The sequence below is a fragment of the Mangifera indica genome, chromosome 2, assembly GCF_011075055.1.
Source record: "Mangifera indica cultivar Alphonso chromosome 2, CATAS_Mindica_2.1, whole genome shotgun sequence".
NCBI classification, from domain to species: domain Eukaryota; kingdom Viridiplantae; phylum Streptophyta; class Magnoliopsida; order Sapindales; family Anacardiaceae; genus Mangifera; species Mangifera indica.
In genome coordinates, this window is record NC_058138.1 from 18651669 (window position 1) to 18675671 (window position 24003).

At 34.5% G+C, this 24003-nt stretch overlaps 4 protein-coding genes across 9 annotated transcripts; 3 read left to right on the forward strand and 1 right to left on the reverse strand.

Moving 5' to 3' along the window:
• The first annotated feature begins 554 nt into the window (after positions 1-554).
• On the forward strand, positions 555-5708 carry LOC123197972. Of its 3 annotated transcripts, none has more exons than XM_044612521.1 (8): positions 555-923; positions 2170-2667; positions 3033-3207; positions 3490-3790; positions 4475-4547; positions 4625-4715; positions 5042-5121; positions 5261-5708. In XM_044612521.1, the coding sequence occupies exons 1-8, from the start codon at positions 831-833 to the stop codon at positions 5504-5506; spliced, it is 1557 nt and encodes a 518-aa protein (XP_044468456.1). In that variant the 5' UTR covers positions 555-830; the 3' UTR covers positions 5507-5708. The 3 variants fall into 3 exon arrangements, with proteins under 3 accessions (XP_044468456.1, XP_044468457.1, XP_044468462.1); XM_044612522.1 differs by having other exon boundaries at positions 3045-3207; XM_044612527.1 differs by lacking the exon at positions 555-923 and adding an exon at positions 1146-1357.
• Positions 5709-6434: 726 nt separating this feature from the next.
• Positions 6435-9910, forward strand: LOC123197985 (yrdC domain-containing protein, mitochondrial). 2 transcript variants are annotated; one of them, XM_044612538.1, is made up of 5 exons: positions 6435-6610; positions 6846-7080; positions 7671-7846; positions 8049-8340; positions 9525-9910. In XM_044612538.1, the coding sequence occupies exons 1-5, from the start codon at positions 6547-6549 to the stop codon at positions 9589-9591; spliced, it is 834 nt and encodes a 277-aa protein (XP_044468473.1). In that variant the 5' UTR covers positions 6435-6546; the 3' UTR covers positions 9592-9910. The 2 variants fall into 2 exon arrangements, with proteins under 2 accessions (XP_044468473.1, XP_044468483.1); XM_044612548.1 differs by having other exon boundaries at positions 6460-6629.
• Positions 9911-14206: 4296 nt separating this feature from the next.
• LOC123209347 (4-hydroxy-3-methylbut-2-en-1-yl diphosphate synthase (ferredoxin), chloroplastic-like) lies at positions 14207-21311 on the forward strand. Of its 3 annotated transcripts, none has more exons than XM_044627348.1 (20): positions 14207-14361; positions 14839-15064; positions 15638-15795; positions 16343-16449; positions 16542-16642; positions 16725-16801; positions 17355-17474; positions 17573-17803; positions 18154-18270; positions 18366-18440; positions 18538-18615; positions 18720-18779; positions 18866-18928; positions 19126-19270; positions 19416-19554; positions 20149-20226; positions 20302-20461; positions 20552-20650; positions 20745-20849; positions 21024-21311. In XM_044627348.1, exons 2-20 carry the CDS (start codon positions 14857-14859, stop codon positions 21123-21125), a joined length of 2223 nt encoding a protein of 740 aa, XP_044483283.1. In that variant the 5' UTR covers positions 14207-14361; positions 14839-14856; the 3' UTR covers positions 21126-21311. The 3 variants fall into 3 exon arrangements, with proteins under 3 accessions (XP_044483283.1, XP_044483282.1, XP_044483284.1); XM_044627347.1 differs by having other exon boundaries at positions 14324-14478; XM_044627349.1 differs by having other exon boundaries at positions 14324-14423.
• Positions 21312-22468: 1157 nt separating this feature from the next.
• On the reverse strand, positions 22469-23285 carry LOC123206561 (mucin-1-like). The gene has a single exon (XM_044623766.1). The coding sequence runs from the start codon at positions 23060-23062 to the stop codon at positions 22583-22585; it is 480 nt and encodes a 159-aa protein (XP_044479701.1). The 5' UTR covers positions 23063-23285; the 3' UTR covers positions 22469-22582.
• Positions 23286-24003: the final 718 nt, after the last annotated feature.

Below are 24003 nucleotides of genomic sequence, written 5' to 3' on the forward strand. Positions count from 1 at the left end.
ATAAAACTATGTGTATACACTTTTGATACAGACGATGCGCTATCATATAATTAAATAATTTTGAATAAAAAATAAAATAATATTTAATTATATGATGATATATTATTTATATGTTATTATCTATATATAAAAAATTGTATATATATAGCATTGATGGAAAAATTTAATGCCATGAAGGAAACCTTCTTACCTGCCCCAGCCTCATCAGCCGTATTATTTCGGTCCATGTTCACGCCTTTATTTCTTATTCCAATTCTACATCATCTACTTATGGATAAAGTCACAGGCATTTCATGCCTCCTTTATTTACAATTACAGTTAGATGTAAGAACATGTACCAGAAGTATTTCTCTGGTGTGAATTTTTCACATGATCATCTCAACAAATCCAAAAGATTTAGGTTTTGAAATTGAAGCATTCAACAGTTCATTTGATATAAAAATCTAAAGTTTTTTAAGTGAGATAGATGGAACTGTTATTTGTAAGGTTTGTTCTGAGAGCCCTTTCCTTTTGGGAAAGCAGTATCTTATATAATATCTAATACGCTAGTGAGTGAGGTGTAGGGACAGTTACAGAGTTGCCGCCCACAACCTTTTGCCATAGATGAGATTGATAGTGAGGGGAAAAGAATTATTTTTATTAATGTCTCTTCTATCTTCTTCTCCTACTTGTCACCTATTCCCTTTACCCTTCTACCCACACTTGATAGGATAAAACCATTAACTCCTGCTGCTCTGCCTTGTTTGCTTCAAAGCTTTTCTTCTTTTTTTGGTTTATCTTGAGGTTTCAGCTTCTGGGATCTTGTTTCTTTTCTCACTTTTTATGAGAAAATGGCAACTGTGGAGGACAAGCCTGTGTCTCAGGAGCCTCATGAAGCCGCTCCTGGTGCTACCCAAAATGTAACTGTTAGTCCAGTTCACAAGGTGCACAATTCATGCTTGCTTGATTTCTTGTGATATATGTTTTGTTTGAGTCCATTATTGGAAAAGTTTCAAACTTTTGAATTTCATTAGTTGGGTTGCTTGCGGTTTCTAAATTCTGTTTTTACAATACCTTTTCAATGAATATATGAAACCAATACTTGGAATTATGAATCACCACTTACAATAATTCAGCACTGAACACAGAAATCACAAATCTGTAAAAGAAATGAGATATGTCAGAGTTCACTGGGTATTTGATCGGTGCTTATGAACAGTATCGTATATCTAATACACAAATAATTACAAGGACCTGGCATGCTTCTGGTCATCAATCAGGGGGACTGACGGGGACCAAGGTCTAGATGTTAACTTCAGTGAATTGAATTCGAGGATTTATGTAAAACAATTGGCAGGTTTTACTAGGTGTCGACAGAGTAGGTGGTTTTATTTAACATTACATGGAAGATTATTGGTCATTAACAGCGCTAACAAAAGTTCTAGAGAAAGTTATTATTTATGTGTAGCTGCAAGTAATTACTTTAATCAGTTCATCTGTTGGCTGTAAGACTCTTAGTTGTCTAACAAGATTTGTGTTTAGAATTCATTCTCTCCCTTAACATAGTCAAGAGAAAACGGCTAGCAGCCCTGCTGGGTATTAGATTGTCAAATTCATCATTTACTTTTCTCTCTTCATTTTTTCTGATTTTATTCATCTTTTTTAATTGCTTGTTTGTTATTTAACATCAGCACATACTTTTTCGGATATATGTTCCTTCTTTGTATGCACTTAAACACAATTTTCACTGGCGTCGTATAATTATTATTATTTTTCTTTTAAAATATTAGGTTTTGTATATTCTATCTGCCAATTGAGATCAAATGGCATGATTTCTCTTCCTTGAGAAATTAAATTTTCACGGATTTGCTTGTCTTGACTGTGGAGGTCTATAAAGATTATTGAATATTGATCTTAGAAACTATTTAGTCCTTGCTTTGCTTTTGTGCGTATATACATGTATGCATTTCACCTTTAAGCTATACAATTTGTAGCCTTGATAGAGAATCTATAGACAGAATTTGTTGCTTGTTTCTCAAAGCTTGGAGGATTTTAAATTAGTGAATTAAGTGAATCGATCGGGGTAAATTTAGGCTAGTAGCTGGGTTGACGGAAAAAAGTACTTTTAGAGAGAAATAAATGCTTCTTTTTTCTGCTATTCATTTTATATTACTCATTGTTGTTTCTCAGGTTGAAGATTCAATGGGAATAATCGAAGAAAACTTTCATTCTCAAAGTTGGAAGCGAAGAAACCTCTTTTTAGAAATACCCTCAAGAACACTACAAGACTCCTCACAGGAATCTGTTGTAATTAAGATGCCGCCAACACCTAGTCCCACTCCAACTCCCAAGAGGGTAAACTTCAACTTAAATCCTGCGGATGCAAGAACTAGTGGTTCTCCTGGCCCTTCCTTATCAAGAGCCAAATCTTCTTTGAAAGGTCTCTTACCAAAATTAAGTTTTAAGTATCGAAGTTCTTACTCGGATATTGAGAAGGCTGCCAACCTAGTTCCAGAAACTTCAAATATGGCACCACGAGAGAAGCCTTTCATCTCAAGATCACTGTCACTAACAAAGATATTTACTCCCAGGATAAACAGAACGTCATCACTGCCCGTAACTCCAATTATGCATAGAAACCTGGAACCCACATGCAGTGGAAATGTGGCCGATTCTCTAAATTCAAGTGTAAGTTTCCAATCATCATCTTGATACTTGAATGCCTTTCTTTAACCAATTAGTTGGGAGAATGGACTTTTTGACAATACATGGTAGCAACATTGGGGATATAGCTTGCATGAATTGATCCAGCGGAGTTTTCTTTTTGTTGTTTGAAACAAAGGAGTTAAGTTACTTGTTATCATTTCTATATGCAGCATCGACATTGACAGGGCCATCAGTAATGTATTTAGATGTGAATTCTTTGTAATTAACATGGATTAGAACTATCCTTCCTGATTTTTTCCTCTTCTCTGGTTTCCATTATTTGCCTTTTATTAACTTAGGATCGTATTCTTACAAAGATTTCATTATTGTTTGCTCCAACTTTGTAGTCCTTTTTGCAGAGAAAAGGGACCCAGAAGCACATACATCGTTCACTTTCAGTTCCTGTCAATAACAAAGAAGGGAGCATAAGGAGAATGGATTCATTTTTCCGAGTAATTCCTGCAACTCCTCGAGTAAAGGAAGGAGAAGTTGTGTCAGATATATCTCAGATAGTAGAATCCGGTAACTTTTCCTTAGTAATTATGGGATTGATTTCTTTATAACAAAATTTTAGGTTGAGATTCAATGGGAATAAATTTATTTAGTAAAAGAAAAGGAAATACATTGAAATTTGATACAGTCCTTCATACATTTTATTTTGATTTCTCAGTTTCTTAGCATCCACACTGGCGTTATATGCCTATTTATCCTGGGGCTTTGCAATCATAGTTTTCCCTCTAGTTTGTAGAAGCTGTTGTTTGTCCAAAATAACAGAAAAGCCTTTTTATATTCTCTTATTTGCAGAAAACAGTGCTGATGCTGATGGTGAAGACATACCTGAAGAAGAAGCTGTTTGTAGAATTTGCATGGTTGAACTTTGTGAAGGTGGTGAAACCCTCAAGATGGAATGTAGCTGCAAAGGGGAACTTGCTCTGGCTCACAAAGAATGTGCTATTAAATGGTTTACAATTAAAGGCAACAAAACTTGTGATGTGTGCAAGCAAGAGGTTCAGAACCTACCTGTCACTCTCTTACGAATACAAAGCATGCGAACTCGAAATGGTGGAGCAGACAGAAGCCAGGTGGCAGATATCAATGGATACAGGTAAATGAGTTGTTATTTTCTTATGCTTGATAAATAGCAGGTGACCGCTGAAATGTTGAGGTTTTAAGTTGGATTTTTTTCTAATTGTGAATAAGGTTGACATAATGGTTTTGATCATGAAGATGTGATCTAACAACTTAAGGCCACACTTGTTCCACAATGAGTTCTTTTTTCTCTCCACAGGCCTTGTCACAGTTTTGTCCTAACCAACCAACCATCCACTGGATCATTTCATGCCTTTGATAATTGCTACTGCTACTTCAATGATTGACTGGAATAAATATTTGGACTCCTGGGGCAACAAGTTTACTGCTGCTTATTTCTAATGACATAAACCAACCTCTAAAATTTCATACTGACTTGAGATTCATCTGATACTCATGATATAACTCTAAAATAAAATCTACCAAACCTATGTGGCTAAATTCTGACTTTGGTCAACACAATTGGTCATATATTTGGATTCCCATCCACAATTTACTAATTATTATGTCTTGCTTCTTACACCTTTAAAATCAATGATTCTTACTTTGAGTTCCATCCAATATTGAATCCTAGTAAGGTCTGTCAAAAAGCCATATATCTACATATTTATAGTCTACATTATGTGTATATTTGATCGCAATATGATCCTAATTACCAAAAAGAAATGTTAGGTCTTATTTGTTTAGATCTTATTATCAGGGTTTGGCAGGAAGTTCCTGTGCTCGTTATTGTCAGCATGCTTGCCTATTTTTGTTTTCTTGAGCAGCTTCTGGTAAGCCAACTAGTTCCTCACTTAAATATGTACAATTTCCATAATATTTTCCTGGTAATATATCACTTTGCATGCAGGTTGCAAAAATGGGTACAGGTGCAGTTGCGATATCCCTTCCATTCTCTTGTGTATTGGGTCTCCTCTCATCCATGACCTCATCAACCATGGGTAGGTTGGCAAGAGTAGCCAGTAATATAAAGTTAAATCATTGAATATCCTATAAAGATCTTATGTGACCTGTGAATTGGGGAATTAGCAAAAGAGCCAATTGGTGCATGTTTTTGTTCAAAAACATCACCATTTGGTTGCCATACCATTCACATACGTTACTTGTTTAGGAATCATCCCAATCACATATAACAGACAAAAACTGGTGTCTGTTGCAACTACAAGCAATCGCTTATGTTTCAGGTTTCTTTGTTAGTTCACTGTAGTAAGGAATCCGGGGAGATTGTTTCTGATATTTTCTGATTCATCCCCTTAAACTTTTGTAGTGAAGAGAAGATTTGTCTGGGTCTATGCATCAATTCAATTCGCTTTAGTTGTCATGTTCGCTCACATATTTTATTCTTTGGTAAGATCCTTTATAGTTTTTGCTCCTTTAGCTTTGCTGGTCAACGTGTTAGAATTTGATTATGGTGTATGAATTAATCAAATAATATCCAAATCTTCATTGTAATGCCTGTTTTTTGGTTTGGCTTTGTGCTGTACAGGTTCAGGTGCAGGCAGTTCTGTCAGTTTTGCTCGCAACATTTGCTGGGTTTGGAGTGGCCATGAGTGGGAGTTCTATTCTTGTTGAGATCATGAGATGGCGAAGAAGATGGCAAGCTCAGTCACTGCAGCATCATAATTCCCAAGTGTTGGGTAGACCAGGCCAATTCCCATATTCACCACGAACAGTGTCTCGTGACCGCCACAATCCTGAAATAGAAAATCCAGAAACCCTCACTAGGCGATGAACCATTGATTATATTTAGTATAGCTAAACAGAAAAAGGGTCTGCCTTGAATTACGTTTGTGTCTATGATAAGCAATCTTGGTTTGTATTGTAATACATTGCCACATAATGATAGAAGCATACTTACTACCCTCCTCCCTATCATTTCGATTCTTGTATCAGGATTTCAATTAATTTATAACAACACTGAAATTCTAGATTAATTCTCCACTGTAATCTTCATATTATTATTATTATTATTATTATTATTACTATTATTATTATCATTAGGGATATTAAATCAAATACAAAATCAAGTAAAACTGCCCAGAATTTTATACACAAAGCAAAATTGCCTTTCTAATGTAAAAAGACAAAATTACCCCTTTAGTAAAAATAACAGAATGTTGGAAATTTTTTCAAATCCACGCAAACCCAGCGCGCGCGACAAACGGCTTCCTGTGGTGGCAATTTCTGGCCGATTTTGATTGTTTTCCAGCCACCAAAATAGTTAAAAAGATCAGTAAATCAATTCTTAAGCAATTGGATTTTTTGGGTTAAGTTTTCGAATTAAAATATTTGATGAGATGGCTTGATTCATGGGTGTTTTAGATCAATTTTTTTAAGACTTTTCTGTTAAAGTAGGTGGAGAGTTGATTTATGATAAAATGGGAATCAAAAAATGAAATTTGGGTGGTGAAATTCAACTTGTGTAAATTGGCGTTACCTTGTAAAGATGTAGAGATGATGTGAATTTTTCAAACCTAGGCAGCCGACGAATTCGCAAGGTTGGGGGGCAAAGTGTGAGTTTCCAAACAGTGAGTTTGCATTAATGTGTCATGGGGAAAACTGTTGTTTTTAAAACTGACTGGCAAAATATCATTATAATTTTTGCACCAAGTAATATTATAATAACTATTATCAGCAAATTTTATACAAAATATCATCACCAGTCATCGCTTAAACACGACACAAGTAGACTTTTATTCGAGGATTAAAATTTCCCGCTGACTAGGGCATGAACAGGGCAAACGGTATCCATTAGAAGAGAAGCAGAACAGAATGATTGTATCATCAAGAATCGTGGGGAAGCTTCCTCTTCTTCAGCATCGTGTTCCTCTCATAGGTGCTCTTTAATCACAATCGTTAGTCTTCCTCCTTTCCTCTCTTACTCTTCTTTTTATACTTTTAGTTGTTCTTCTCTGTTCTTTCTGCTCTTAACTCAAATCAGTTTCTATTAACTTGTTTTAGACTATTTTAAGTTCACAATCCCAAGACTCAAATTACTATTATTGTTAATTGTTTTTACGCATGTATATTGGTGAATTGGTCTATATGTACTATATTTATTGCATTTTCAGGTGTGCCCAAGTTTGGGTTCGCATCGTTCTTGCACTTCAATACTAGATTTAAAGCGGGGTTTCCAAAGAAAATGGCTTGGAGTTTGGATAATTGTTCGGTGAGTGCTGAAAATAAACTGGGTTTGGTTCGCCCTGCAACTGAAGCTTATGCTGAAGAAGCAGTTGAAGCTCTGAAAGCTGGCAAGGTTATTGCAGTGCCCACTGACACCATATATGGATTTGCTTGCGATGCTTGGTACGCCATTTTTGTGGATTTCTTGTCAGTTTATTTTTAATGTGGAAAACTTGTGAAACACGGATTCAGAGTAAATTTGCTTGTGTATTGAATATCACATAGTAAATTGCTGAAGAGTTGTTGATAATTTATACAAGAATAAAGAATCATTTGTAAAAGTGATTAGTAACTTTGATCAAATGGGGATTGGTGAAGCTCTGGAAGTTATTATGAACTGATTTACAGGTTCATGTGTAATCGTCATATAATTGCAATCTTTGACATTCAAATAATGTTTCATTGGACCTAATTTCTTGCATCATCTTGTGAGTCTTGCACTTTGATTGTAGTATTAGAAACTCCACTTTTAATAGATTGGTCCCAGTATTATGCACTCTTATGGGATTTTTGGCTGTCTGAGTATGGGGATTTAGATGGTAGTTTTCATCTATTATCTATGTACTTTACCCCCTTGAGGGGCTAAATTAATAAGCTTTGGCAGGGTGCATTTTGTGCAAAGTTTTGAAATTAAACCAGTTTTATTTGGTACCTGTATTTTAGTATCAAGAATTTCTAACTTTTGCTTTCCTTTCATGGGATTATAATTGCAGTTCTTTGGAAGCAGTCAATCAGATTTATGAGATTAAGGGGCGTAAATATACCAGCCCTCTTGCGATCTGTGTTGCCGATGTTTCAGACATCAAGCGTTTTGCTGTCACTGAGCATTTGCCTTCTGGTTTACTTGACTCTCTCCTTCCTGGACCTGTTACAGTTGTACTAACGCGAGGTCTGTGATTCATACTTGTATCTTTGCTAAAATGAATTAAAATTGGTACTTGAGTAAATAAGATATGTCATTGATAAAGGCCATGTTAACTGTTAGGAAAAAACCCCAGATTGGCCTTCCTCTTTGTGTTTGTCTCTTTTCACTTATACTATTGACTTGAATTTTTCCGTGGTATGAAAGTGCATATCTGGCTATTTTGCAGGGGAGTCTAGTATTCTTGAGAAGTCTTTGAACCCTGGATTAGAAAGTATTGGAGTTCGAGTACCTGACTCTAACTTCATCAGGGCTATTGCTCGTGGTTCAGAAGGTGCATTGGCTCTCACAAGTGCCAATCTAAGTGGAAAGCCGAGTAGTGTTTGCATAAAAGATTTTGAGAACCTCTGGGAACATTGTGCATATGTTTTTGATGGTGGTGTGCTTCCATCAGGTCGAGCAGGATCAACAATCGTGGATCTCACAAGACTAGGAAAGTACAAGATTCTTAGACCTGGAAGGTAAACATTTGAATGAGTTGGTTATATTAATATTTTTTATAACTTATAAGCCTAAGTCAAAGTAGAATAAAATAGAAATGGGTAATTTTGGCCTTAAAGTCATGAAAATTAGGATGGTGTAGTCAGTTTGTTAATTCATTAAATGTAGAGTTATATAAGCACCTTATTTGCATACTATGATGGAATTTTAAAATGAATCTTGACATGTGCTAGAATTGCTGATATATTTTCCCTGTTTTTAAACCTGTTTAGGGAGATACAAGTTCATATAGTTAAAGACCTCAGTCTAGGTCTTTACTCACAATAGTTGATTATATAAGTTCAACTCTTGTTGATCTCACAAAACAAACACACACTTATAGGGTAGCATTCTCTATGCCTAGTCATAAAGGCAATAATGGTCCCGATTTGCTTTTATTATTTTGAAATTTGATATTGGTGTGGAAGAATAAGTGTCAGTTGTTGGCTGTGTAATTAAAGTGTAGGTTGGCAGCTTGTGTCAAGCATGAATAGTGTTAGGCGGCTTACGCCATTATGTGGCTGCTGGTTCATTAAGGAGGTGTTTCCAGTATAAATCAACTTGTAACTTTTGATTCAGTAGAAAGGAAAAACAAGAAGAAAGTTAATACCTTTCTCACAAACTGACATGACAATCTGGAAATAGAAAATATCTATTCACCAACTTGAGGGGGAGTTAGTATCAGTTGTAAGCTGTGTAAGTAAAGCATAGGTGGGCTACTTATGTCAGGTGTGATATAGTGTTCTATGTGAATAGTGTCAGGTGTGTTAATAGGGTGACTTATCCATCTGCTGGTTCATTACACGAGGTGTTTTCAGTAGAAATCAACTTGTAACTTTCGATTCAATGGAAAGGAAAAACAAGAGGGTTCTTCCCTTTCTCACAAACTGACAATTGGTATGTGGACTCAATTAACAACTACTTCAGCTGCATTCAGCTTTTATAGAAAGTACTAAATAATAAATTATAACTCAGTAGAAAAAATCTGAATAGGCACAATATTTCTGTTATTCTTGGCTCTTCTTATGTTTATGGTGTGTAAGTTGATAGTTATTGTGCAGTTGAACCATAATTAGTAGCTTAACTGATGGGAATGTTTTGCATGCCCTCATTTGTATCTAAATCTATTAGTGCTTACCGTCCATATTTTCCCTTGTTTTTCCAGTGCAAAGGAAGACACAGTTGCTATCCTTCAAAAGCACTCTTTAGCAGAAGAGCTGGAAGCAAGTTAAAGAGTGACTGAAACAAGCTTGTACCTTTTTAGAATTATATTATTTGCATCGACAAAGAATAGTTTTCGCTTGATATCAGAGAAACTGGCAGTATCACCGTCTCATTGTATTTTAATCAACCAAAATACATTCTTTAGATGTCAGTGGAGGTTTCTACTGAATTGGTATCTGTTCTGTATCCAGACTAGAGAATAGAGTTATTTCAGTTGTTCAAAGTGAGTTCATTTACATTTTTGCAAGGAAATCATGAATTCTTTGCCACATTTTATTTGGGAGAAAATTTTTACGGTCTATTGTTAATCTTGAAATTTTTTTTCTTGTAGTTTCTGAATGTTAATCGACGGATTTTACTGTTTGATTTGCATCTGTTCGTATTGTTTGTTCTGGGAAGAATAGGTGTTGGGTTTAAATGTTTATAAAATTAAAAGAAAAAGCATAAAAACTTCTTTGAACATTATTATTTTATGTATTAAATAAAATTTTAATTTTTTTTATGCTAAGTGATATTCATGTATGTTTTTAATTAACATATCAAAATCTATCAGCGGATATTGACTTGTTGAGGCGATGACAAATAACATGACATAAACATTGAGTAAATTGGGCTGAAAATAAGACAGACAGAGAGGCTCTCTGTCTTCTTTTGAACCTAAAAACGTGTAAGAACAGTCTAGTGTTCTTATTGAGTCCCATGTGTTTAGTGATGGGTACCAACTATCTCATTGACTATGTTTGTCTCTTGATTTTACACATTAACTGCGCCATTTTCGATTTTCATTTTGTTGTCATATGTTCCATAATTTTAGGCTCTAAACTATTATAAAAGCATGCTAATTACAATTCATGTGCAAAGACATTGTATGAATTTATGTCGCTTGTACAGTTTGCTCTGTTAATTCATTCATCAATACAGTACATCACACTTGATAACATTATGAGTTATCTATCCTAATACTATTCTCATCCGAGGTTATAAAATTATAAGATCAGTCGTTAAATTTAAAATTTATTTTATAATTAGTTTTGATTTAATAAAACAATTCAGACTAAAAAAGATTTCTCGTTTGAAAAGTCACACTTGGTAACATCACACAGTTTACAAACACACACAATTTTCTTGCCAACTGTGGTACCATAGGTGACTCTTAATATTTAGTTAAATACATTGCTAAAAACTTAAAAGGCCAAACGACTATTTCCCACCCAAGATATGCTGTAATGACAAGTTTCCCCCCTTTAACTATGGAAATACCAAACACCCACCCATGGCCAGTTAAATTTAACAGAACCCTAACGCCTGAAAATTTTATCTTCTTTTGCCCCCCTAAAGTTTGAAAACAAAAATTTTCCCCCAGCCTAAGTTTAAGAAAATGGCAGTTTCACCCTAGGGTTTGGTTTTGAAATCTCCGGCGACCTCTCCGGCTCCGTTGCCGACGGCTTCTCCCTCCCGAAGAATCCTCTCCTTCCGATGATCGGTTTCCTCCCATTTGGAGGCCCGATCGTCGCCGGAAAAGCGGTGGGAGACGAACTTCGTCTCCACCGCTTTTCCGGCGACGATCGGGCCTCCAAATGGGAGGAAACCGATCATCGGAAGGAGAGGATTCTTCGGGAGGGAGAAGCCGTCGGCAACGGAGCCGGAGAGGTCGCCGGAGATTTCAAAACCAAACCCTAGGGTGAAACTGCCATTTTCTTAAACTTAGGCTGGGGGAAAATTTTTGTTTTCAAACTTTAGGGGGGCAAAAAGAAATTATATTTTAGTTTATTTTTTAATATTATAGAGAAAATGACAATTTTACCCTTAACCCCGTTACTTTTAACTGGCCATGGGTGGGTGTTTGGTATTTCTATAGTTAAAGGGGGGAAACTTGTCATTACAGCATACCTTGGGTGGGAAATAGTCGTTTGGCCAACTTAAAATGATGTAAAGAATTCCTCTAGAGAGTCCAATTGGTCTTCCATTGGGGCGTGAGAAAGAAGCGCGTGGGGATGGTTTCCATCAGAAATACTGGCCGATTACTTGTCAGTAGCGAATCGTTCCCAGTGGAAAATCGTGGAACTGGTCATCAAAGATTCCCAATTCATCTAAGACTCCTGCATAATCGTCCACCGTTGTGTTACTCGTGTGGTTGAACTTTTTTTTGCACTTAAGCCCTTTTAATATATAGTAATTATTATTTTATTATAAGTTTGCTTGATTAGATTGTCATTAGTAAGCCACTGTCACGTAAAATATCGTTTTCTATATTAATTATCAGTTTAGTTGGCACCAACATGTCCTTCAGTTGCTGATGACATGTGTCCATGTTTTTTTTTTACCAACCATGTTGGAAAATTATCAAGAATAAATATTCCCAATTTGAGTTGAGTTATGCCTAAGTTTGAATATACTTAAATTCGACTTAAACTAGAAAAGTTGAGTTTCAGTCTAAACTTAAGTTTAAAAGAAACCAAATTCCAATTCAGATTTTAATAAAATTTAAAAAATTATGATCTTTAATAAAAGAAAACATAAAAAAAATTAAATTTTGTTAGAAAAAGAAAAAAAGTAAACTAATTTATAATGAATAAGTTGAGTTGTTAGAGTTTCTCTTTCTATTATGGGATTTTTTGAACTAGGTTATAGTTATTTATGTCAGATGAAATTAGTTTTATTAGTGTCTTTTTTCATGAGATTTTTTCTAAATAGGTTTATTGATGTTTACGAATAGATTTATTATGGGTTCGACTTATTTATAGTAGATGAACGACGTTATTTTAATCGATATATATTAAAATAATATCTTTTTGATTAATATAAATCAAAATAATATTATTTTAGTATTTTTTTCTCAATAATAATATTGAATCAAACTTAAACCTCTACTTCACTTAAACTCAAACTGAACTTTAAACTTAAGTTTGATTCAAACGAGCATAGCTTAAATAATTTTGAAGATAGTTTAATGAATTCAAGCTTAACACCCCTCAAAACGAATCGAGTTTGAATTTTGTTCAACTTAAATTCAACTCTAACACATGTAAGAAAACCAAAGTTGGAGTTACTTCATTCTACATAACTAGTTTTTTAACTGTAAAAATTACTTTTTCTTTTTTTTTTTCATAAAGTTTTATTTCCAAACATATGTATGTATTCCTTAAATTGATTAATATTTTTTAGAAAAATGATAATTATATTTTTTTTACAAATTTTTTCTTTCCAAATTTATGTATGTCTTCATTAAATTAATTTATATATTTTTTTTGAAAAAAATAATTACATTTTAGTACTTTTTTTCTATTCATTCAATGAATTTATATATATATATATAGGAAAAACGATAATTACATTCATTTCCAAAACTTTTCTTTTTTAAATATGTATACCTTTATTAATTTTTTTCAAAATAACCATAATTACATTCTTTTGCAATAAAATTCTTTATAAATATATGCATGTCTTCAATAAATTAATTTATATATTTTTAGAAAAAAAATAATTGCATTCTTTTATACAAGTTCCTTTTTAGGTGTACATATGTGCTTCATTAAATCAATTTATATTTTTCTAGAAAATTGAATTATGAGATTATTATTTGCCAAAATCTAAAATTATTATTGGATCAATTTTAATATTCCCTAACACATTCTTACTGTAGTACCTAAAATACAATTGTAATAAAAAATTGACAAACAACAAAATTTTATAATCCTTTATATATAAAGTGCATTTTTAATATTCACCTTTTATTGAAGGTTTGAGTTTGAGTTTTTATTAGATTTGTAAATATTTGATTTATCTGATATAATAATTATTTGTAAAATCTTGATTTATCAATATAGTGGTTGTAGGTTCAGTTACTACGTCTCAAATTTACCCATATAATAAATACGAACAAGGTCACTGTTATAAAAAAAAAAAGATTTCACATTTCATTTTTACGTATATTTAAATTACACCCTCCATCATTGCTCTACACACAATCACACAAAAAAAATCGCAAACACACATTGTCATATTTGATTCTCAAACTCTTCAATTTTCATCAATTGTGTCTCTCTTATCTATAATTATTATATCCGATAAGAGAGATAAAATATAACGCTCATAAATAAATCCCGTATTGACTAAATATAAGAGAAATGTTAAGTACATATATGCATTGTACATCACTTAAAGATAATTAAATAATTTGTGAATTGCTAAATAAATAAGACATTTCTTTGTTACAAAATTCAAAAATAAACCCATATTTTGATTATTAAACTGAAAAATATCTTAATAATAAATTATCCTATTAGATCAAAACGGTATATGATATGCTTTGTTTCCTTTGAAGACACAAGATCTTCTATGATTATTATTATTATTTAATTTTAGCTCGATGTTCATAATCTTTATTATAAAAACACATAACAATAACATGTTTAACAATTTAAAGTAAATCTTCCCAACAAGGTAGAGTTTACAACATAAATTTACTGAAATCAGGGGACGAAAAAAAAAATACAAATAAATAAAGGGACAACCAGGAAAATATTATCACGTTTCCAATTAACCATTGTCAACTTAAATCATGCTTTTTTCATGGCCAGAGATGCATTGTAAAGATGCTGAAAAACCGTTTTCGTCTGGATTCGCTTCCATACCATTTACATAAATTTCCAAATAAATAAAAAAAATACAAATTGTACCTAATATTTATGTAAATTATTGCAAACAAATCCCTCACACACTCTCCCTACCACACTTCTCCGCCCAATCAAAATCATCTCTTGTTTTCTTTATTTAAGGTAAATTACAACTTCTCTTACTTGTACTGGTCGGCTTTGCAAATTCAGGATTGCTCGGAAAGGTGTTTCTCGGAAACATTTGTTTCTGTTTTCAGATAAGAATTTTCAAATTACAAGGTTCCGACTTATTGTTGCTGAGATACTGATTTTGTGAATGTTTGTAGAATTGGTGTTAGGATCATTAGCTGTTTGGTTGCTGATGAAATTTTGGAAGTATGATAATAATAGTCGAAGAGTGAATTTTTACTTAAGTACTTGGTCGAGTTTTGATAAAGTTGAATTTCATTTTTTTTAATTGTTTCGGGCAATTTCTAGGTAAGTATTTTTTTTCCTTGGCCAAGGTTTGCATGCAGTTTTGAATGCTTGCATGAGGCTTAATTTAGTGTAACTTTCATTATATCTTGAAATTCTGAACTCTCGTCTTATTTATAACTAATTGTGTTGAGGTTGATTTCTGTTTCGGGACTGTGGATGTAGGTGTAGTATTTTGTGGAGATGGCGACTGGAACAGTACCAGCTTCATTTCCGGGTTTAAAGACCAGGGACTCAGGCTTGGGGTTCGCTAGAAGTATGGATTTTGTGCGAGTTTGTGATTTGAGAAAGTGCAGATCTGGCAGAACAAGAGTCTCTGTGATAAGGAATTCAAATCCTGGTTCAGATATTGCTGAGCTTCAGCCTGCATCAGACGGAAGTCCTCTATTAGGTAATATTAATCTTGATCTGTTATGTTGATTCTTTTGTATTATCCGTTTCTGGCTTAGAAACTGGAGAAAAACAGGAGAGAGTAATAATTGGGGGGTTCACTGTTGTAATTCATTCTGTAATTTATTGGATAATAGCGTGACAATAGTGTATTATCGTGAAATCTAAGATTTGTGTTTGCAATTTTTCTTTTTATTTTGAGGAAATGTTAGTGACTAATGAGTAATGGCTGCTCGAGGTCAATTTGAAAGTGGTTTTGTTTAACAGGAATGAACTGGTTTTAGTCTTATATGTTGTACTTAAAATCATGTATATTGTTCTCAATAATTATGAATTCTACTTATTTTTCTGTTTGCTTTGGTGTTTTGATTAAGTTTTAGTATCTTAGCTTAATTAAGGTTATTTATTTTGTCCTACTGGCTGTGCAGGCTCTACTGTTAGAACTACCATTTATATATTTATTTTTTGATCAACCAGACACAGATTAAGGATTTTGAATCAGTAGTTCCATCCGCATACTTTCTCTCTTTATGCATGGTTTTGCGTAATCTAATGAATGATTATTTGATTGTAGTTCCTAGACAAAAGTATTGTGAATCCATTCACAAAACTGTCCGAAGGAAAACACAGACGGTGATGGTGGGAAATGTGGCTCTTGGTAGTGAGCATCCCATTAGAATTCAAACAATGACTACAACTGACACTAAGGATGTTGCCGGAACAGTTGAACAGGTTATTTAACTTGCCTACTTTTAAATGAACATTCTGTCTGTTTTGCTCTCCCCACTAGCTTAGAGAGTAGGACTTTTTAACTGTATCTGTCACACTGCTAGCTATAAATTTGATGATTGGCAAGTTTTGCTCTTCTTGTGGGTAACAAGTACTAATTATACGTTAGTGAACTCCTGATTCGTTGTTAAAATGTTAGAGTCGATATTGTCTGGTTTTTTCAATGGTTATGCTGATTGAAGTGCCCTGCTAGATGGAGCAACCTGAAAAACTACTAAATCTTGGTGTGGCTGATTTGTAAATCACAGGATAGAAGATCTAGAACAGTGTCCAATAAAATAGTTGGAAGAATATGTAAATATTTTAGGAAACATGACTTAATCCTCTTTAGTTAATAAAACGACTTTTTAGATATTATGTATTTCAGAAACTTAGTGAAAGTTATCAATGTGAAGCTATAAGAGGTTCAACCTTCCTGTTGATGGTTCATCCTGAAGCTGTATTAATATTCTAGGTATTTACATCTAATTATCTTATATGCTTATGTTAGGTAATGGGAATAGCAGACAAGGGAGCAGATATTGTTCGGATTACAGTTCAGGGGAAGAAAGAAGCAGATGCTTGCTATGAGATCAAGAATTCACTTGTGCAGAAAAAGTAAGCCCAAATTATTGTAAACACTATTGAACATTTTCTGAAATGCCACTTCCATATTTGATATAATATTCAACCTATCACTATTTCTGCAGTTACAATATACCTCTGGTGGCAGATATTCATTTTGCTCCTGCCGTTGCACTGCGAGTTGCTGAATGCTTTGACAAAATTCGTGTCAACCCAGGAAATTTTGGTATGAAGTTGGTCATTTGTTCAATTTTCTTTTAGATGGTTTATCTCAACTGTTCTGGAATCAACAAGGTAATTCATTGCAGCTGATAGACGAGCTCAATTTGAGAAGCTAGAGTACACAGAAGAGGACTATCAAAAAGAGCTTGAACATATTGACCAGGTCACAGAACTTCACAATTAATTTATACCAACTCCTTGGGAAATTATCTAATGTTTCACTAAGATCCAAAGTTTTTGCTGCATAAAATGTGATTATGCTTGCCAGAAAAGAGCAGTGAAAAGGGAGTAAATGGAATAAGGGAATAAAAATTGGAGTTGCGTGTATATATCTGATAGATTTCTTACATAAGTTATGTAAGAAATTAGAAGGCTGCACATTGTAGTCTTTAAGACATTTATTTTCTTGAAATGTGTGCTTTCACATTAAAAGTTAGTCTGAAAATTTTTACTTCACATGATTGTTAAAGTTCTGTGCCAATACGAATGTCCCATGATACTGAGTACTGTATTATTTCAGATAGAGGCAAAAATGATCAAGAACCATGTTTTCTTCTTTGAACTGTCTGTGTTTATGCAACTGTCTTCATGTTTACAAAAAACTTGATTTGGTCAAAATTAACACTTATTCTATGAAGATGGGGTCAATCTGCACTGTTGATTTGTATTATTTCTTGTCACTATAGTTACCTTTTGCTCCCTTCTAACTACATCAGGTATTTACGCCATTAGTTGAGAAATGTAAGAAGTATGGAAGGGCAATGCGTATCGGGACAAACCATGGGAGCCTTTCAGATCGTATTATGAGCTACTATGGAGATTCTCCCAGGGGAATGGTAAGCACTTTGTTTCTCACTTACTGCCGGAGAATTTTTGACTGTTGAATTCTGGCTTTGAAATCCGGTGAATCATACTAATTGTTGATATAAAACAGGTTGAATCTGCATTTGAGTTTGCAAGGATATGCAGAAAGTTGGACTTCCATAACTTTGTATTTTCTATGAAAGCAAGCAATCCAGTTGTTATGGTCCAGGCATATCGTCTGCTTGTAGCTGAAATGTATGTTCAGGGCTGGGATTATCCATTACACTTGGGGGTCACTGAAGCTGGAGAAGGTGAAGATGGTCGCATGAAATCTGCCATTGGCATTGGGACCCTTCTTCAGGTACGATATAATCTGAATTTCATAGCAACTAAAATAATTAGCCATTCAGAATTCTCATGTTATTTTGTTGTAACTGGAATTAAGATTTTACATTTGTACTACTAAATGTTGTTCTTCAAACCTCCATAAGGTTGCAGCTGATTTGAAGGGAGTTTTCATGTAATTACAGTTTGCTGATGGAAAAGCTTTACCTTTGATAGAAATAAGTTGGTCCATTGATTTGTATATCTGATCGTACTTCTTTCAAAATCTACCTTAATTGTCTTTAGTTATATGCCACAAGAAGCATTACACATGCAAAGCTCGTATCTTGATAATTACAAAATTAAGGAAGTGCATTGGATATGCAGGATGGTTTGGGTGATACAATCAGAGTTTCACTTACGGAACCACCAGAGGAGGAGATAGATCCATGCAGAAGGTTGGCCAACCTTGGTATGAGAGCAGCTGATCTTCAGCAAGGAGTGGTAGGGTTTTGCAATATCCTGTAATCAGTTCTAATGCAGTAAATTCTGTAATATTAGTTTAAATCTCATTTGATGGAATATTTTTCTTCTTACAGTTGCCATTTGAGGAAAAGAACAGACATTACTTTGATTTTCAACGTCGATCTGGTCAACTCCCAATGCAAAAGGAGGTTTGCCCTTAACTTCATAGAAAATTGGCATCACATCATTCCTACTTTTTGCTTCTCTTTTACTTTTCAAATAGGAACTGATACTTTATTAGGACAGGGTGAGGAGGTAGATTATAGAGGGGTTCTGCACCGTGATGGCTCAGTTATCATGTCTGTCTCTCTAGATCAGTTGAAGGTAACAATCTGTTAACAACTCTTCCCATATTCTTTTCCCTTGTTTTTTCCAGGAAGGGATTGAGATATAATAGTAACGTTATCAACTTGTTTTCTTTTTCTTAGGCACCTGAACTGTTATACAAGTCACTTGCAGCAAAACTTGTTGTTGGCATGCCATTTAAGGTCTATTCTAACTCCACATTATTTCAATAAAAGCTTATATACATTCAAGTCTGAATTTTTTTTGACAAATTTTAACTTTGTTTTAGGATCTAGCAACAGTAGACTCTATCTTGTTAAGAGAGCTCCCACCAGTTGACGATCAAGATGCTGTAAGGAATTTACTTCTCTACTTTTTTTACTGTTGGGAAATATATTTATGTCCTCTCTCTCTTTCTCTCTTCCCCCTTTCCTTTTTATTCTCTAAATCAATTGTGTCTGACTTTATTCCTAAATAATTTGCTGATTTAACTTGTAACTTGATCGAAATAAAAGAAATGACTTTTGATATTCTTTGTATTGTTACCAGCGCCTGGCTCTCACGCGATTGATAGATATAAGTATGGGGGTTATAACTCCATTGTCTGAGCAGCTGACAAAGCCATTGCCCAATGCCATGGCTCTGGTAAATCTAAAGGAGTTATCAACTGGTGCTTACAAGCTTTTGCCAGAAGGTGTTGCTTTATCACAGTTCTCTGGATACTGGGTTCATCGATAATAACTTTTTCATTGCTTTTCTTTTGTTTGTTTTATCCATTAAGGTGAGCAGATTTCATATATCTGCTGAGCATACACTCATATCACATTGATTTTTTTCAGGAACACGTTTGGTTGTGTCATTACGGGGTGATGAAGCCTATGAAGAGTTGGAAATCCTCAAAGACATTGATGCAACCATGATTCTTCATGATTTACCTTTTACTGAAGATAAAATTGGCAGAGTGCATGCTGCAAGGAGGTAAAAGTGTTACAGACTTCTAAATATGCAAATTATTAATTAGTTGAGGAAGTAAGGCTACAGTATTGGAATATCAATTGTGATTGGTTTTTCGATAGCAATTTAGTAGTTTAACTGCCCAGTTATTGGGGTAAAACTCATTGTGCTTTTTCCCTGATCAACAAATGCATATTCAAGCAGAACAGTGCCTTTTGAAATCCGTCTTTTCAGTTGGTTCAGATATGACCCTTGTCTGCCCTAAACAAATTACTCTAGCACTTTTGTATTCCCTATTAACTAAAGTCAAAGCTTATATGATGAATGTAAGTGTTTTTTCCATGCATGTGTGTGTGAGGGAGAAAAAGTAGGTTAGGTTTAAGATTGTTGACGTTCCCTGATGCTTTTTCTGTTAAGACTGAATAAGTAATTGTACTTTTAAGTTAATTAGACCCCTGAGATGGTGTCTAGAGGTGCGTGACCTAGTCCGTTTTCCTGGGCAGCACTATGTTCATATTGAATCCGTCATTTTCACTATTTTTTATAGAATAGAATTCTTCAACGCCCTGTGTACTAAATTCTTTATGCTAACAATCCAAATTTTCATCGTGGCTGCAGGCTCTTTGAGTATCTAGCAGAAAATAATATAAACTTCCCGGTAATTCACCATATTCAGTTTCCAAATGGAATTCACAGGTAACTGGAAAATCATTAGTTGATAATATGGAGGTAATAGTAGTTTTGGCTAAAACTCTTTTGCCCTATTTTCAGGGATGACTTGGTCATTGGTGCTGGAGCTAATGCAGGAGCTCTTCTGGTGGATGGACTTGGAGATGGTGTCCTGTTGGAAGGCCCTGGTCAGGATTTTGATTTTCTTAGGAATACATCTTTCAACTTACTACAAGGTTGCAGGATGCGAAATACAAAGACGGTATGGAAGTCAATTTTTAAAAAGAATAGAATCTAACGCCTCGAAGCTAATTATGTTATTGATTATTATGTGTTACCTGAATCTGTGTAGGAGTATGTCTCATGTCCATCATGTGGCAGAACTTTATTTGACCTTCAAGAAATAAGTGCAGAGATACGAGAGAAAACATCACATTTGCCAGGCGTTTCAGTATTTACTTAGTCCTTCAACTCTGATTAGATGATGTATATTCTGGCAATCAAGATCAACAGTATAATTTCTCGTCTTTCTCCCTCTTTTTCAGATTGCAATCATGGGTTGCATTGTCAATGGACCTGGGGAGATGGCTGATGCAGACTTTGGATATGTCGGTGGGTCTCCTGGAAAGATTGACTTATATGTTGGGAAGGTAAAGCAGCTTTCTAGCCTTAAAACTTTAATGGGTCTCATTAAAATATATAAATATGTGATTATTGAAAAAAATTATGCACTTAAGGACTTGCAATTTCCAAAAGAACTTCGTTTGCATAAAAACTTAAAATTTGTTAAGAGAAGGGATTTTAAGTTGGAATTTGTAACGCAGACCGTGGTGAAGCGTGGAATTGTGATGGAGCAAGCAACAGATGCGTTAATTCAACTAATTAAAGATCACGGGCGGTGGGTCGACCCTCCTGCCGATGAGTAATTTCAGGTGGTTCATTGAAAGGAGATCACCATATACATCCTGTTGTAGAATGAAGAAATATTGCATAGCAAATGGGAAATTTTACCAGTAGATGAAGGATACATGAATTAAGAGGAGCATCCTCGGTTCGTGTGCAATATGATGTTGCAACTCTCCCATTAATAATAAATCCACTATTTCCTACCATATATTTATCTATATGTTTTTTTTTTTTTGATAAATTTATCAATTAAACTATATACCTTTCACTTTAGTCGAAGGCGGTTTGAGCATTAATGCAGGTCTTATTATTGTTATGGGCCACAATTTTGTTCCTGGCCGTTGAGGTGTTCTAAATCAGGCCGAAGGAATTATTCTCATCCAAAGTTTATTATTTTTGCAGTTTTAGCCTATTAATTTTTTAAAATCTAAATATTAATTTATCATTTGTTAAATCTATTAGAGTAAAATTATTATTTAATCAATAAAATACTAAAATACTAAAATTTTATCTCTTCTTATTATCTAAACTTTAAAAAATTAACAATTATTTTAAGTCAAATTTAAAAAAGTAATAATTTTTTCTTTAAGGTTTATTTTCCATTTTTCAGCCACTTTTTTCAACGGTCTTTCTCTCCCAATGCTTTTTCTCTTTTCAACGGTCACTCTCTCCCTCAAGCTGGCTATCTAGACTTGACAAAGATTTTATCTTTGTTTGAGAAGACGAAATCTTGATCTTGTTTTGATGGAAAACATTTAAAAAAAATTAAATTGAACCTCCACATTAAACTGTGAATAACCAAAGGGAGACACTGACATTGTGGTGACTGATGAGAAAAACAACCTAGACTCTGCCTTTGATGTTAAGAAAAGAGGTTGTCACCCACTTCCCTCTGTAGCTCACATGTTATATTTCTACCATTAATTGAGGAAAAAAAAACTTATGGAGTTTACTCTCAATAAAACAGTTGATTGCATGCATAATAAATGCACTGCAAGTTACACAATTTGCCCTAATATTTAATGCTAATTTAGCAAGTTTCAAATGTTATCATATATCATCATCATGACCTGTACCAGTCACCCCATCCCTCGGATTTTAAAGTTGTGGATGGAGGTGACCAAAATGTCCATTTCTGTATGCACATTGTATTGCTCTGATAAATGTACGGACAAATTCTAAGCCGTAAGGGATGAACTGTAACATGACAATCATTGGTTAGGTGAGTTAGAAGAACAAATAATTTGAAGACGTTTTTAGAATGGCTCAAGACTTACCACCTGATAAGAGGCTTTGATGCATCCATCTCTAATGTAATGAAATGTAATGTATATGTATGTATAAATTCTAGTACACTACTACATATTATTATTATTGTTATTATTATTATTAACTAAACTTACATCATCATCATCATCACCCAAAAGAATCAATCACAATTCTCACCAATCAATAATTCCAATATTTGAATTCAAAATCAGAGAAACTCACTTCTTGCTGCGTAACCGTACTGAGATCTTCTGATATTCTCTCGTCTCTTCTTGTACGCCATTCCTCCAAACCCTACCAAACACGCTCCCATTACAACCGCCACCACAACTCCAGCCTTCTTCCCTCCACTCATTCCACCACCGCCGCCAGATGACTCTTTTCCATCTTCATCCTCATTCGAATCAGTATGCTTCGCATCGCTCGCTTCTGTCACACCTGGACTCGGAGCCGAAGCGGGAGTTGGTGCCGACGACGGCGCATCCTTCAGATCTGAAGGCGACGGTGCTGGTGGTGAATAAACCGGTGAACTCACTGGAGCATGTGACGGAGATCCGGTTTCCGGTGCTGGAACAGGCGAAGGCGCAGCGGATAGATCCGGAGAGGGTCCCGGTGAATCTTGAGATAAAGAATACTGTGCAGAAAGTAACAAACAGAAGCAGAAACAGAAGAGTTTGGCCATCTCCATTGATAAATTGAGAAGTGAAGTACAAGTGATTGTCAATGTAATGTCGATGTGAGGGTTTTAAAAGAGGTGGATCCGAAGGCGTGGAGGATGAGGATAGAGAGAGAGAGAGATTGAAACGAAGAATTTAAAATAAAGAGAGAGATTTATGGAGGACTTCCAGGGAAAGGAAACGGAGGAGACTTAAAATCTAGCGAAAGCGAGTTAAGTGGGTGCATGTAAATTCATATGTTTCTTTGGGAAGCGGTTTTTTTGGCTGTGGTGAAAAGTTTTACGCCACCACCACGTGACTTTTAACTTTGCATGTGATTTCACTTTGACGCCTTATGTCTCATAAAACTATGAACACCCCCAAAGGCTTTAGAAATTTGAAAGCAAAGGACAAATGGGCAATTTAATTTTGTTTTGAACATTAAAACAAACACCCTTAACAAAAAAACAGTATGATTGAAGTTCAAACGCCAACAAAAAACCAAGTCCTAACTTGGTGGCATAGTCATCAGAGGGAAATGTTAGTTTGATTGTTATTAACTTATTATTGCCTTTTCAACTGTGTTTCTGTTTGTGGGTGTTGTTTAATTGGTGGCTAAATTTGACAATGACTAGAAATTTTACAGTGTAGTGGATGGAGATTTGTGTTACATTGTATCAATGGGTATTGATTGTTGTTTAACAAAACCTAGAGGGTGTGAAAAAAGTAAATAAAGTTTAGAACAGATTGGTCAAAACAAAATGTATATGGTTAGAGCTGGAATTTGACTGAATGATTTATGGACTTCCTGACAATTTTTTAGGTACAAAAATAACTGAGAATTCAAAATTTAGCTTCCTGATTCTTCTAAAGTAACCTAAGAGTTAGCTTGTAAATCAAATCATGTTGTCAACCCAATTGAGTAACGATGGTCAAAGAGTCAAAGTAAACTCTCATTGAATAAAAAAAGAGA

What these genes read in the sequence shown, in the direction of transcription:
- LOC123209347 (XM_044627348.1), top strand. Translation starts at nt 14,857, where the DNA reads ATGGCGACTGGAACAGTACCAGCTTCATTTCCGGGTTTAAAGACCAGG. An exon ending in GCATTGGGACCCTTCTTCAG is followed by an intron (nt 17,804 to 18,153) that starts GTACGATATAAT and finishes TTGGATATGCAG; the next exon opens with GATGGTTTGGGTGATACAAT. An exon ending in TTGACTTATATGTTGGGAAG is followed by an intron (nt 20,850 to 21,023) that starts GTAAAGCAGCTT and finishes TTTGTAACGCAG; the next exon opens with ACCGTGGTGAAGCGTGGAAT.
- LOC123197972 (XM_044612521.1), top strand. Translation starts at nt 831, where the DNA reads ATGGCAACTGTGGAGGACAAGCCTGTGTCTCAGGAGCCTCATGAAGCC. An exon ending in CTGTTAGTCCAGTTCACAAG is followed by an intron (nt 924 to 2,169) that starts GTGCACAATTCA and finishes GTTGTTTCTCAG; the next exon opens with GTTGAAGATTCAATGGGAAT. An exon ending in ATCTCAGATAGTAGAATCCG is followed by an intron (nt 3,208 to 3,489) that starts GTAACTTTTCCT and finishes TCTTATTTGCAG; the next exon opens with AAAACAGTGCTGATGCTGAT.
- LOC123197985 (XM_044612538.1), top strand. Translation starts at nt 6,547, where the DNA reads ATGATTGTATCATCAAGAATCGTGGGGAAGCTTCCTCTTCTTCAGCAT. An exon ending in GGATTTGCTTGCGATGCTTG is followed by an intron (nt 7,081 to 7,670) that starts GTACGCCATTTT and finishes TTATAATTGCAG; the next exon opens with TTCTTTGGAAGCAGTCAATC. An exon ending in TACAGTTGTACTAACGCGAG is followed by an intron (nt 7,847 to 8,048) that starts GTCTGTGATTCA and finishes GCTATTTTGCAG; the next exon opens with GGGAGTCTAGTATTCTTGAG.
- LOC123206561 (XM_044623766.1), bottom strand. Translation starts at nt 23,062, where the DNA reads ATGGAGATGGCCAAACTCTTCTGTTTCTGCTTCTGTTTGTTACTTTCT.